We start from the raw sequence: 12,457 nt of genomic DNA on the forward strand, positions 1-12,457 counted from the left end.
GGAACACGTTTGCCGCAAAAGGGACCCCCCCTCCCTCCCTCTGGTGCGCACAGAAAGTCGCCAACCGGAGGGGAAAGGGGGGGGGGGGGGGGGGGGGAATGGGCAAAAGAGCAGCAAATACCTGGAAGTGATATCATGTCAGCATCATCAATTTGATGTCAATGTTTTAATTTTTTTCCTTAAAAAGAAAACAGAACAAAGAACAAGGAGAGAGAGAAAACTTGAAACCCAGTAACTAATTAAAAAAAAAGTTAGGAAACATATAGAGTGGAAATAAAAATATTAACAACAGTGGTGGCAGATCTACACATAAGCTTCTATAAAATGTTTTCTAATAGCCACAAATATGTCTATGTATAAAATCATCCCCCCCTATTCCCACCCCTTTCCTCACCCACTGGTTGCCACACCCCACTAGGAAATATGTCCAATGTTCTCTGTGAATGTGTGTAGTTTCAATCATGCAGCTTTGAAAAGATTAATTATGCACCACAGACAAAACAAATTAAGGAATGGGAATTAAATCTGCAGTGAAATGACCCAGAGCATTGCCTCTCATTTCCTATTTACATGGGCAGCAGTTCCCCCAGGCAGGCATGTGTAGTCTATTTGAAGCCATCAGAATAGATTAATATTTTTGTTAACAGTGTTTTTAAAAAAAAAATTCAGAAATTGTACAAGTTTACCACATTTAAAAACAAGGTATGAGTCCAAATTCTTCTAGGTTATAACATTCCCACAGAAGGCCAGCCTCTAGGGCAGTGGTGGCGAACCTATGGCATGGGTGCCAGAGGTGGCACTCAGAGCCCTCTCTGTGGGCACACGTGCCATCGCCCCAGCCAGGCCCAGACCATCATTAAAGTGTCGAATTCTCTGCCAAGTAATTTTAAGTAAATGAAAGCATTTGGGATTGCTTTCCTTACTTTGTTTGGATCATCTTAAGTTAATATATGAGTTGTTTTTTCTAAAGTAAAACCTCAGTATTCAGATTAAATTGCCGTGTTGGCACTTTGCGATAAATAAGTGGGTTTTGGGTCGCAGTTTGGGCACTCGGTCTCTAAAAGGCTCGCCATCACTGCTCTAGGCCAACTCTGTCCCCCAGATCAATTTCATCTGGAGGGAGGCCCTACCAATTTCAGTCCAGGGGTGAAAAGAACAGTCAGTCATGTTTCCACACCTGAGGAAACCAGGAGAGTCATCTAGTAGTAAGGGACAGCACTTTAATAGTACATCTCTCTTGTGCATTTAACATATATGTAAATGTACATATTTTTCTTAATATAAAATGTTATGCCCAAGCTTATGTGCTCTCCAGCTGCGAAGTCCTTTTTCCTGCTCAGTGGCACCCCATTTTATTACGAAATCCCAGTCTCTGATTATTGTCTGGAGAACAGAGCGCCTCCCCCTCCCACTATTCCCACTATTATTTCTTACAACATTTGAAGAGACAGAGAGAAAATGACAATGGGGAAAGCTGGCCAGACACGGGCTTTTCTCCCGAAGACACGACTCATTCCAGGAAGAGGGCCCTCAGTTGCCCTGTGCAGAGGACCTGTCTGTGTGCTGAATCACTGCAAGGGAACGGAGAGCAGGCACTAGCGCACACCGGTGCGCCACCCCTCATCTCCACCTGTACAGCGTGAAGGTGCAGGGGGAGTGTGCCTGCAGGTGGACTCTCAGCAACGTTTAGAAAGCACCATCACTGATCACGGGGAGAGCGGGCAGACACACAGGCACTGCCTCCACGGGTTCACACTGTTTAGATCATGTGGAGGCCCACTCCCCCTTCCCCATAGGGTTGCCAACCTCCAGGCGGTGGCTGGAGAACCCCCCAAAAGACAACTGCCCTCCAGGCAACAGAGCTCAGCTCCCCTGTAGGAAACGGCTGCTTTGGACGCTGGACTCGACGACATTATACCCTGCTAAGGCCCCTCCCCTCCCCAAACCTCACCCTTCCCCGGCTCCACTCCCAAAATCTCCAGGTATTTCCCAACCCAGAGCTGGCAACCCTACCTCCCCACGCGGTGAGTAAATGCAAGGACCGGTCATCTGCATCGGGCTGCACATTCATATTATCCCGTCAAAGGCCCGTGCCTTAAGACCACTTTCTTGTGGGCACCCCTCGCCTCTGAGTGTTTCCTTAGGGCTTTTGTCAGCACGCAGGAGGACTTGAAAATTATCATTACAAAGATAGTGATTTTGGAGCCTGATATACATACTCTAGGCTAGAAGTCCATTTACCAACCAGGGTAACATGGGGAAAAGATAGTGGCACAATTACTCAGAAAAAGCTGGCTTTAAAACCCTGCACAATCATTCACAATCTCTCCTCTCAGCCTCAGTTTACCCACCCATAAATGGGTCGATTCATCTACCTGGCAGGGATGAAACTATTACCACTTTGCACTCTTAAAAAAAAAACTTATACAGACACAAGATAAATTCATATTCTTTGAAGACATCAAGATAAACAATTTATTTCTAATTATGGGAATAAAGGACAGAACTTCTCACGAGTCTCCTTCCAGAAAGCTGAGAAATCTATTCTGTGAGTGAGCTGTCAGGGAACAGACAGACAGCTGGCCTAATAGGAACCAAGCTTCCTCCTCCAACCCACTGACAAATAGAACTACTTTAAGCTAAGTGGTCCTGATTTTTCTTTACAAGGAAGCCAAGTTAAGCCCAAAGTACTTTCTTTCTTTAAAACCTTGTATTTATTTTCTCAGAAGTCCCAGCCTGGCTTGAGAGGGTGGCAAGGCCAAGCAGTTACCATGGCCTCCAGACTGGCACAGGGCTCACCACCCCAACAGTGAGGCCACCCTCCCTTTCCATGGGGGAATCTGCCTGAAGCTCGTAAGATAACACCTTGAGGTGTCTTGTCACAAACAACAAAGAATTCTCCAAACAAAGATTTTTTTTTTTTGCCCTGAAAAGGAACACAACAGATAACAGGAGACTGCACCAAGAGGTATTACGGCCTGCCTGAAGCCGCTGAATGAACCAGTCGGTGTGCCACTGTTCCAAGACCAGGGCCAGCGTACACTCCATGCTAGGGTTGCCAAGCTCCAGGTGGTGGCTGGAGATCCCCTGCTATTACAACTGTTCTCCAGGCAACAGAGATCAGTTCACCTGGGGAAAATGGCCACTTTGGAAGGGGGGACTCTATGGCATTATACCCCACGGAAGTCCCTCCCCCTCCCCAAACTCCACCCTCCTCAGGCTCCACCCCCAAAATCTCCAGGTATTTCCCAGCCGGAAGCTGGCAACTCTACTCCATGCAGGCAATTCGCTGACTATGTGGCAGATGGAGGAGGGACGAGCAGGCCGGATCCCAAAGCCTTTCTGTGCATTGTGCTACAGGCAGACTTCTGGTTTAGCACAGGGAGGTCAGGGACATGACCAGCAAGTGTGATCACATGAAGCTTCCCTCTACTGAGCCAAGACACCGGCCTATCCAGCTCCATGTTAAGAACACAAGAGAAGCCATGTTGGATCAGGCCAATGGTCCATTTCATCCAACACTCTGTGTCACACAGTGGCCAAACGCCAGGTGCCATCACAAGGTCCACCAGCGGGGCCAGAACTCCAGAAGCCCTCCCACTGTTGACCCCCCCAAGCACCAAGAACACGAAGCATCACTGCCCCAGACAGGGTGTTCCATCCATACCTTGTGGCTAGTACCCACAGAGGGACCTCTGCTCCACACATTTATCCAGTCCCCTCTTGAAGCTGTCTATGCTTGTTGCCGCCACCACTTCTTGCGGCAGTGCTGTCTCCTCTGACCAGCAGCAGCCCTCCAGGGTCTCAGGTCAAGGTCTTTCACATGACCTATTAGAAATTCATTCTCTTCCTGTTCATTCCCCATACTTTATGCATTAGTATACGAACACAGAAAACATCCTGGGGGCCTGATCCTTTTAACAGGAATTGCCAGGGACTGACCTCGGGACCCTATGCATGCAAAGCAGATGCTCTACCACCGAGCTGTGGCCTCATCCTCCTTCCCATCTCCCTTCTTATTCTCCCTGAACTGAGAATGAACAGGACATGTCTTTGCCAACACCAATTCTCCCTTTGTTATTCATATTTTTCTTATCTTTTAGGAACTACAGACACAGTAGCAGACTGGCCTCTTGATTGTTGGTCCACCACTACAAGAAAGCATCTGGCCTCTTCACAGAGAAAAACTGCAGTGGGACAGGAGGCGGTGCACAGAACCTCCAAGTTCAGATGCAGTATATCTCAGACATAGGGTATGTGATGCTGGATATTACACCTGCCTGCCCTGCTTGTGGAATTCCCAACAGAGTTTGTCTGACCAGACCCCTTGGCCTGACAGGCAAAGTTTTTCTTGGGTCCAATGCCCAAGAGATGGGCAAAAGTGAAGAAGAGTTGGTTGCCGATGAAGAAGAACACGACACACGGCGACAGCCTACATCTTCTGCTCGTGGAACTCAGTTCTCCCTTCTGTGTGGCAGACTGGTGGAACCCAAGTGGAAACACGGAGCTTGGGGGGGAAATCGTGTCCGTCCAGCAGCTTATCCTTCCAATTCCAGAGCTTGATTCTAGTGGCCACAGGAAGAATGGCAATTGAGCAGGCCACGAGCCACCAGCTCTCAAGGACTCCCAGCTACAGCTTGTCTGTCAAAACCAGGTCCTCAAACATCAGGTACTGCTTTACTGGTGGAGGGAGGTCAAAGTCTCTGATGGCGTGGAGCCTCCGGTGGCCGAGAGCCGTCCGGATAGAGAGGCGGCTGAGGTGCTTGAGGGAACACGGCTGCCGGCGGCAAGACTCCATCCAGGAGATCAGGGCAGGCTGCGAGACAAGGCGCTTGGGAGGGGCCCCAGTTCGCTGCAGCGGGAAGCAAAGAAACAGCACGGGACCTGTGAGGGAAGGCAGCTCAAATGCACAAGGTTGTGCAGTCCAGCTGGGGAAATGGGGGTGGGGCACATCCCGTGGAATAAGAGCTCCTCTGATTTAAATTAAACAAAAATGGGAGCTTCCAACCGATTCCTTAGAGAACTTTTAGTCACCCGATTTACCGAGATATTTTTTGAGACCACGAAGGAAGTGCAAAATTAACTGACCGTTTAGTAAAAAGTAGGCACCCCCGGTTGTTAGAAGGAAAGGCCGTCAATATCTGAATGTTTTCGTTTAGACTCCATTATACTGTTGGGCACCAATCTCAAAGTAGCTTCAAAAACAAGTGTGCATTTATAGGGCCACCAAATGCCACTGAAGTCTTCCAAATGTTCTCTTGACCCCCCCCCCCCAACCTTCATACTACATTTGGGGCCCACGCTAGACTTGCCAGGTGCCTGCTAATGGCAGGCAGACGGCCAGAAAAATGGGAAGGGGGCAATCTTTATCTCTGCGCAATGACATCGCTTCCAGCATGACCTGGAAGCACCAGCATTGTACTGGGGTGAAGTTGTAGCACTCACCCAGAAACTCTGTGGAGTTTTGGGGTGAGTGTTCGTGTGCTGCCCTGGGTTGTACCAGAAATGACATCATCATGGCCCAACAAGGATTCTTCCTCCTCACCTCTCGCTGGTTGCCAGGTATGCCCTCACACGTTTAGAAGACCGCACAGTAGATGCCTGATCAGAACAGCTATCCTGCTAGTATCAGGCCCGTAGCCTGGATTTTTTGGCTTGTGGGGCATATTTTGTTCTGGTGGGGCTGGGGGTAGACTCCTGTGCAGAGGTGATTTTCTGTCCTGTTGTTGGTCTCATGGTCAAAACAGGTTAAAAAAAATCTTGCCAGGCTGTCCTTCTCTGCCCTAATAATTCATGCCTTTACAATAATAATTCATGCCCATGACAGTCCTTGCGGAAAAACTGGAGCTCCCGTGATCAATCAAAATGAGCTTTTTACATTTTTTTTTTTTGCAAACTCTGATCAAACAGAGTATACACTACCTCATTGTAGATCATTTAAAAATTATTTCTAGAAGCAAGGCCTTGTGGGGCCTAGCCGATGCATGATGGGGCCATGCTCCCTCTAAGCTGTGGGGTCTTGTGAGCAAAACTTCTATTTTGTGAGCTCCTAGCATTAAAGTTGTGAGTGAGCAATTTGGCCGCTGCATAAATTAGTTTGCTCGGGAGCCATCCTTCCTGAGCGAAGGCAAACGTGTGAGCCGGAGGCTAAAAACCTGTGAGCTAGCTCACACTAACTCAGCTTAGAGGGAACACTGGCCCCGAGAGGCCCCACCATAGCTACAGGCCTGGCTACTATCCTCTAGTGGCACCTGGCCTGGCATCCTGGCCCACCCTTAGAGATCTGGACTCCCAAATTTTGTTCTCCTGTCTCAGCAGTCTTGTGCTGTTAATCCAAAACCACACTGATAAAAAGTTGGCCTTCAGCAATCAGCTACAGATTTAGAGGATTACTCTATCGATTAAACCTTGCGGAGAAAATAACTGCGAGGGATTCCCACAATGTGGAATCGGATGTTACTCCTTTGGGATTATCAACAGGCTAACCCCCAATTCCTCAGTCCTACTCACTCATTTTGCCAGTGAGGGAATGGATGGAAAGCATTTTGTTGGCCAAAGGATGTTTCCCAAACAATGCCACATTGTCCCAGAACTGGGTGGAGAACGTTCCCTATAAGAAACTTTGTCACTCTTCCCACGGAGGGCTAGGCCTCCTTACAGCAAACCCTCTGAACAGACATTCCCTCTGACCACCAGGTGGACTGTTTGTAGGAAAGGAACTGGGAAGGACAAGGACAGGATTAGAGGATAGAGCTTAGCGGTACATAGAGAGAGAAGATTAATAAAAGAGAATACCAAGAAGAGCTTTGGTTGGAAGGTAAAAGGTAAAGGTTCCCTTGCTCGAAAGCCAGTCGAGTCCGACTCTAGGGTTGCGGTGCTCATCTCCGTTTCAAAGCCGAAGAGCCAGCGCTGTCCGAAGACGTTTCCGTGGTCATGTGGCCGGCATGACTAAACACCGAGGCGCACGGAACGCTGTTACCTTCCCACCGAAGTGGTACCTGTTTATCTACTTGGAATTTCTTGCTTTCGAACTGCTAGGTTGGCAGGAGCTGGAACTAGAGACGGGAGCTCACTCCGTCATGCGGCACACCCGGGTCTCGAACTGCTGAACTATCGGCCTTCCACAGCCTGCAGTTCAGCGTCTTAACCACCTGAGCCACCGCCAGGCATGTAAACTGAGCCACGTGAAGCAATGATAATAATAATAATCGTGGACACAGTGACACTCCGAACTGCATCTCAGCCAAGGGCCAACTGATACTTGCCCACATTCTCCTGGTGCAGCATGGAACGGCCTCCACCAGGGAGCAGCTGCGGCCTTCCAGCTAGACTTGACCTGACCCCTACCACACAACACACTTCTCTGCTCAGAAATTAACCACTTTGGATGTGTTAGAGTAGATGCTAGAATCTGATTCTAATGTGTACAATCTTTAGATGGAAAGGCAAGTGATACACGATGGAGGAAAGGGCCATTCAAGTGACAGGGTTTCCAAGGAGAGAGACGTTCAGAGGTGGTTTGCCATTTGCCTGCCTCTGTGTAGTGACACTGGTCTTCCTGGGTGTCTCCCATCCAAATACTGACCAGGGCCAACCCTGCTTAGCTTCCAAGATCTAACAAGATCAGGCTAGTCTGGGCCATCCAAGGCATGGCCGTTGATATGTAAAAAAATAGTTGGACAAGCTGGGGTTAGGAGAAGCTGGGCAGGGCTGGGAGGTTGAGAGTGAAACACGTTCAGCGAGCAGGTGCTGCGGAAAGGATCTGTTATTGAGAGAACCATATGGAATCACCCATGGTAGAAGGGGCTGATCTTGGTAACAGGGAGGAATGATTATGCTCTGCTCAGGGGTGTCCGCGGAGTGTGGCAGGAACACAGGAACAGAAGGGCCTCCATTCACAATAGGAGCACTAGGCTGAGCGACCAAGCCTATAGGAGGAGTTGGAGCTAGGAAAGGCCAGAACGGCCACCCCGGCCTTCAGCAAGGAGCTACCTTGTTCCTGTAGGAGATGCAGGCCCCTGCTTGCACCAGCAACCGAATGCACTCCGTCTGTCCGCTGCACGCAGCCAAGTACATCGGGGTCACTCCCCAGTTATCCTGCAGGTTCACGTCTGCGCCATGCTGAGAGGGGTGGAAAAAAAAAACTCATCAGGATCTCTAGATCACAGGTCCCAAACCCCCAATCCCGACTGTTTGCAGCTGTATTACGGGAACCAAGCCCAGGAGCTCGGCTAGTGCTGGGTGTCTCTGTCAGGAAGACAAGAAATGGCCCTTGTGGGCAACAGAGCGAGGTGGCCAGGAGCAGTCAGAGGGGCATTACCTGGATCAGCAGCAGGGTGCAGTCTGGGAAGAGGCCGATGGCAGCGTGGAGGGGGGTCCCTCCGTGTTTACAGCACGTGTTGACGTTGGCCCCGTGTTCCAGCAGCAGCTCCACCGAACGCCTCTGTCCTTTGTAGGCAGCCCAGTAGAGCGGCGTCTTGCCGTAATAATCTTTCCTGTCCACCAGCTCCTTGCCTGCAACCAAAGGGCAATGGACACCTCTGAACAGCACAGAAATAGCAGCTTGGGAAAATTTAGCCAAGGGAGCCCCAACGTGGTGCCTACCAACACCCAGGGCTTTTTTTGTAGAAAAAGCCCAGCAGGAACTAATTAACATAATAGGCCACACCCAAGAGCAGAAACTCATTAGCATATTAGGCCACACCCCTGACAGCACAGCTCATTAGCGCATTAGGCCGCACCCCCATGTTACCAGAAGTGTGGTCATCCAGCCACATGCACCTTTTGCTTCTTATTCTGTTTACCTTGTTTGTTGTCAAAACCCAGAGCTTTTTTTAGCAGGAACTTATTTGCATGTTAGGCCACACACCCCTAATGTAGCCAATCCTAATGAGTTTCTGCTCTGGGGTGTGGTCTATTATGCTAATGAGTTCCTGCTGGGCGTGGCCAACTCAGGAGTCAGCCGGAACTCCGTTCCTGTGCGTTCCTGCCCAAAAATAGCCCTGCGCAACACCTCACCTGGTGTCCCCTAGGTGATTTAGGAAGTGTGCAGGGCTAGGTGGGCTTTTGCCTCAGCAGGGCTTGGAGATCTGATTGGCTGTGCAGGTTTTTGAAAAGTTGCTTTGGCAGCAGCTGCCACCACAACATGAGGATCTTATTTTATTTATTTAATTAGGCTTATATCCGGCCTTCCCACAGTGTAGGATCAGGGCGGGTTCCAGCTTGCACATCTTCAATTTATGCTGATTTAAATGTAAAATCTGTGAAACCATCACATACTAAAACAACAATGCCTCAACAGAAAAACATTTTGGTCCCAGCCCGGCTTCACGGATCTGTAGTCACTGGAGGGGATGCTAATCAAGTGGATGCCCACTGCCTCAACCAAAGGCCTGACAGAACAGCTCTGTCTTATAGGCCCTGCAGAACTGTAATAGGTCCCACAGGGCCCTGATCTCGTAAAATAGCTCATTCCACCAGGCAGGGTCCAAGTTGAGCCAAGTCGGACATCTCTAAGGCCAGGGACAGTCAGGAGATGTTGATTCGTAGAACGCAATGTCCTACAGGGCTCATATCTTCACTGCATGACTGAAGGTGCAAGCAAGAATATATATTTTAAACAGTATGTTCACCACAGGCCCTGAGCCAGAAACTGTCTATGTTCTGCCGGTCACACACCTGAGGTTTCCAGGAGTTGCCTCAGCTTTTCCGTGTTGCCGCGGCTGGCCTCATAGTGCAGTTCCGTCCACCGATAGTTGTAGCTGGGTGCTGCCTGGTAACGCTTGACAGGTGGCCGCGTGTCCAGTTGGACCCTGTTTCCATAGGGCGGTCTGGAGAGGGAACTGATGTAGAAGCCCATCTTGCCAAATGGACAGCCTCCCTCTGTCCACATGGAGAGGCCTCTGGCGCATGGATTTGGGCAGTGCAAAGCTCTGGGCTGATGACGTTTGCTGAGAGTGGAACAAGGATGGGTCAAAGAGGTTGTAGCAATGGCAGAGAATAATGATATTTAGCAAGGTAACTCTCAGGGCACTTGATATGTATAAATCACAGACGTTCTTAGGACAGCCCTGTGAGGTAGGCCAGTATGATTATCCTTGTATTGCACATGGGGGACTGAAGAAGAGTGGCTTTCCTGAGCCTCTTAGTAAGTTTGTGGCTGAAATAAATATGAACCAACAACTTCCTGGATTGTAGCTCAGCAGCTTAGCCACTTTGGGTTCATTCCTCTGATGCTGTTGAATTTGCAGCAAGGCTCAGCCCTGAAGATGTAAACTAATAATTAAGAATAAGGTGTCCCTAAACATGTGCAAAGTGCATTTTCGTCACAACCAAATACAACCACTCTCTTCTACCCCACCCTCCTGCAAACCCCCTTGGAGTTATGGGATAGGGCCATGTTTCACTGGACTTGAGCCATGCTTCACCTGTGTTTTTGGCCGTCTCCAGCCACCGGACCACCTTCCTCCTGTGCTAGGAACCCTTCTATGGCTCTGCCATCAGATTCTCCACTTTTCGCAACAGACACAGAGAGCTCTTTACTTAAATTATCATTTGAGCGTGGGGGTTCAAATGATATGGTTAGCACTTGACCATGTATACGGACTTTGACTTGAATGGTATAGAAACTTTGTGAACAAAGTGAACCCAAGAATTTGCTTTTTAGTTTTCAGATGTGGAACATGTACTGTTCCTTACGGTTCCAGCATTGTTCTCACTGTCCCAACCTTGAGGAAGATTGTTGATGAATAAACAGCTTCATGCCAAGAACAAATTTGCCCTAAAGCTACTATTCATCAACTTTTTTTTTGGGGGGGGGGGAGGTCCTCTGGCATTCTATTATTGTGGGAGAAAAAGTTCCCTTTGTTCACCTTCTCCAAACCATGCAATATTTGTAAACATCATGCTCCTCTTCTTCACTATATTTTCTTTTCTAAAGCATTTAACACTTTAGGTTTCTCCAGAGATGCAGTGGTAGCCACTGGCATAGGTAAAGGTTTCCCTTGCTCGAAAGCCAGTTGAATCAGACTCTAGGGATGCTCATCTCCGTTTCCAAGCTGAAGAGCCAGCGCTGTCCGAAGACTTCTTCGTGGTCATGTGGTCGGCATGACTAGACGCCGAGGCACAAGGAACACTGTTACCTTCCCACCGAAGTGGTAACTTGCAATTTCTTGCTTTCGAACTGCTAGGTTGGCAGTTGGCAGGAGCCAGAGACGGGAGCTCATGCTGTCTTGTGGCACTCGGGTCTCGAACTGCTGAACTACCGACTTTCCAGTCTGTAGTTCAGCTTCTTAACCACTTTAGCCACCGCAGTCCTAGACAGCCACTGGCATAGATGGCTTTAAAAGGAGGTTAGAGTTGTGGAGGAAACCTCCATCAATGGCTACTAGTCTCTACTAACCAGTGCCTAAACCTCTGAATCTAAGAGACATCATCAGAGAAAAGCCTGAGCTTCTATATCCTGTTTGTTGGTCCTCCAGGGCAGCTGCTTGACCATTCCACGATACAGGATGCTGGACTAGATGGACCAGTGGTCTGATCCAGCAGGGCTCTTCTCGCGTTCCTAGAGCCTGCGTTCCAGCCCCCCCATCATTTTGGCTACCCATTTTCTGCACTCCTCCCAGTTCCAGGGTATCCTTTCTGATAGGGGGCCGGCCAAAACCGCGCAGACTGCCAGACACTATTCCAGTTGAGGGAAGAGAACCGTGGCGCAGCAAGAGAGCTGCACTAGGCAATCGCTCCCGCTCCCGCAGCGCAAAACCCGCGCCCGGCTCGCTGAACCACCAGTCCCTCTCTATGTCTGCGTTTCGCAGCGGCGCCTTGCACTGCAATTCCCCCACAAGGACCCGGGCCGTGGCCACACACACCTCTGACCTCATCGCTATTGTCTCTCTGGATGCCAAGATGGATCTTCGCGGCGGGAGCGGCCGGATCCGCGGGCCCGGCTTTGCTGCATCTCCGCCGGGGCTTTTCCTCCGCAGCCCACCTCGCCCCCAGCGCGCCCACCTCCAGTCGCCATGCCGATGCGCTTACCTGTCTGCACTACGTTGGGCGTCCGCGGCTGCAAACCTCTTCCTGGCTCCGGGATCGGAGGGCAGCCATCGCCAAACGCAGCATGGCTTTGGGGAGGCTGGGAGTTGTAGGCCCTCGTCGGCGCAGGCGGGGAGCCGAGAGAGCGCTTGTTAGGGAAACCTCCTCCTCCTCCTCCTCGTCACGCCTCTCACTCCCCCCCAGCGCAGAAGTATCCCCAGGAGGACAGCCTCTCTAGCCGGATTGGTTCCTTAGCCAACCGATCGGGCAAAAATATGTGGAGCCATTCCCACTCAGTACCCCGTCTTACAAACCAGGGGAATGGCACTGGCAAGCTCACTCACTCGTCGGTTTGCGGAGATAACCTCTTTTTCCCCCCCCTCTTTAGGCAGCGGTGGCGGAAGATTACTTGTTTTGCAAACAAAAG

The 12,457-nt window shown here is 50.0% G+C and overlaps 1 protein-coding gene across 2 annotated transcripts; it reads right to left on the reverse strand.

Annotated features, from left to right (window-relative positions):
• Positions 1–3,789: 3,789 nt before the first annotated feature.
• LOC107114000 (ankyrin repeat and SOCS box protein 8-like) lies at positions 3,790–12,207 on the reverse strand. 2 transcript variants are annotated; one of them, XR_001482638.1, is made up of 6 exons: positions 12,034–12,207; positions 9,679–9,950; positions 8,321–8,514; positions 7,993–8,121; positions 4,338–4,852; positions 3,790–4,218 (listed from the first exon to the last, which is right to left on the reverse strand). XR_001482638.1 is itself a non-coding variant. In XM_015415451.1 (5 exons), exons 2-5 carry the CDS (start codon positions 9,890–9,892, stop codon positions 4,631–4,633), a joined length of 759 nt encoding a protein of 252 aa, XP_015270937.1. In that variant the 5' UTR covers positions 9,893–9,950; positions 12,034–12,207; the 3' UTR covers positions 3,790–4,630. The 2 variants fall into 2 exon arrangements, 1 of the variants encoding a protein (XP_015270937.1); XM_015415451.1 differs by having other exon boundaries at positions 3,790–4,852.
• Positions 12,208–12,457: the final 250 nt, after the last annotated feature.

Source organism: Gekko japonicus, unplaced genomic scaffold (assembly GCF_001447785.1).
Source record: "Gekko japonicus isolate JY-2015 unplaced genomic scaffold, Gekko_japonicus_V1.1 scaffold204, whole genome shotgun sequence".
NCBI lineage: Eukaryota > Metazoa > Chordata > Lepidosauria > Squamata > Gekkonidae > Gekko > Gekko japonicus.